This window comes from Lipotes vexillifer, unplaced genomic scaffold, assembly GCF_000442215.2.
Source record: "Lipotes vexillifer unplaced genomic scaffold, Lipotes_vexillifer_v1.1 scaffold2094, whole genome shotgun sequence".
Taxonomy (NCBI): domain Eukaryota; kingdom Metazoa; phylum Chordata; class Mammalia; order Artiodactyla; family Lipotidae; genus Lipotes; species Lipotes vexillifer.
The window spans coordinates 1,592,639-1,593,724 of record NW_006790887.1 but is presented as its reverse complement, the minus strand read 5'-3'; the positions used below and the strand labels follow the sequence as shown (position 1 = coordinate 1,593,724).

The window sequence follows — 1,086 nt, the reverse complement described above, 5'->3', positions numbered from 1 at the left end:
GGGGGGGGGGGTGGAGCCCAAGCTTCAGATCTTTTTAAAAATGAGGGTAAATGTGGCAAAAGTATTCAGCATTAAGTTTCTTCTCTTAATTTTGTTAGGAAATGTTATTCCTGGTTAGAATTCTGTTGACTTATTTCAGTAGTAGGATGATTAAACACAGATGGCCATAATATACGCAAGAGTATGGTTTTCTTTAGTAAAAAGTTTGTTCTTACATGAGAGCGGGGGGGCACAGCTCCAGCCTACAGCGTATTTGTGAGTGGTGGGAGGTGGCCAAAAGAAAAAGAGAAAGTGGGACCTTTGTGAAAATAGAGACCAGAGAATATTATCTTCCAAGACTGGAACAGTATGTGGCTTTGTCTTTTGCGCACGTTGACGGACAATGTTGTTCACCATTTGTGTCGCATCTTTAGTTCCCGTGATAGAGCCTGACGGGAAGTCCCCCACCTCTTGCTCAGTGGAAACCTCAGTGCTGTGACTCTCGCCCAGGCCTCTCCCTACTCACCCCTCATCTTTTTGAAAAGCTCCTTCACACCAAATTCCAAAGTTCAGTTTTGAATGTGACCTGCAGCCTCTAAAAGTAAAGTTATCCTATTAGGGCTTTCCAGGGAACGCAGAGCCTGGCCTTGGATGAAGCACGCTGGTGTCTGGGGTTGTGTGCAGTCATTAAGAATGGGCTTAGGAGTAAACATGTATTTACTTTGATTAAATCAAGGGCTATGAAATGGAGGACTCGAATATTGAAAGATTATTGATTAAAGAGCTCTATTTCCACCAAATTAGTACTAACAACATAAAATGTATTACGTTAGTAAGTTTGTTTTCCTGCCCAGAAAAAAATTCTATCAGGTTTTATACTTGTTTACTAATTCCTTTACAAAGTAAATAGTGAAGCTTTTTTTCAAATAACCATGCCAAAATATGAACGTGATTGCTTTTAAATGAGTGTTAGTTTGGAAGCAGTTTAGAACTGTGAGGTTTTGAGGGCTTTTATGTAGAAATTTTGCTTGACTTCCCCATTATAGTGGAATTTTCAGTTATTTCTATTTCTTTTAACCTTGAGCAGGTGAACAGCATTCACCCGGA

General features: G+C 40.1%; 1 protein-coding gene across 1 annotated transcript in view; it reads left to right on the top strand.

Moving 5' to 3' along the window:
- Positions 1-1,086, top strand: part of VIPR2 (vasoactive intestinal peptide receptor 2) — a 76,519-nt gene that overhangs the window by 1,571 nt on the left and 73,862 nt on the right. The window contains exon 2 of the mRNA XM_007463987.1: positions 1,067-1,086. This exon is cut by the window's right edge and continues 92 nt beyond it. Coding sequence (XP_007464049.1) covers positions 1,067-1,086 — 20 coding nt within the window. The remainder of the gene's footprint in view (positions 1-1,066) is intronic.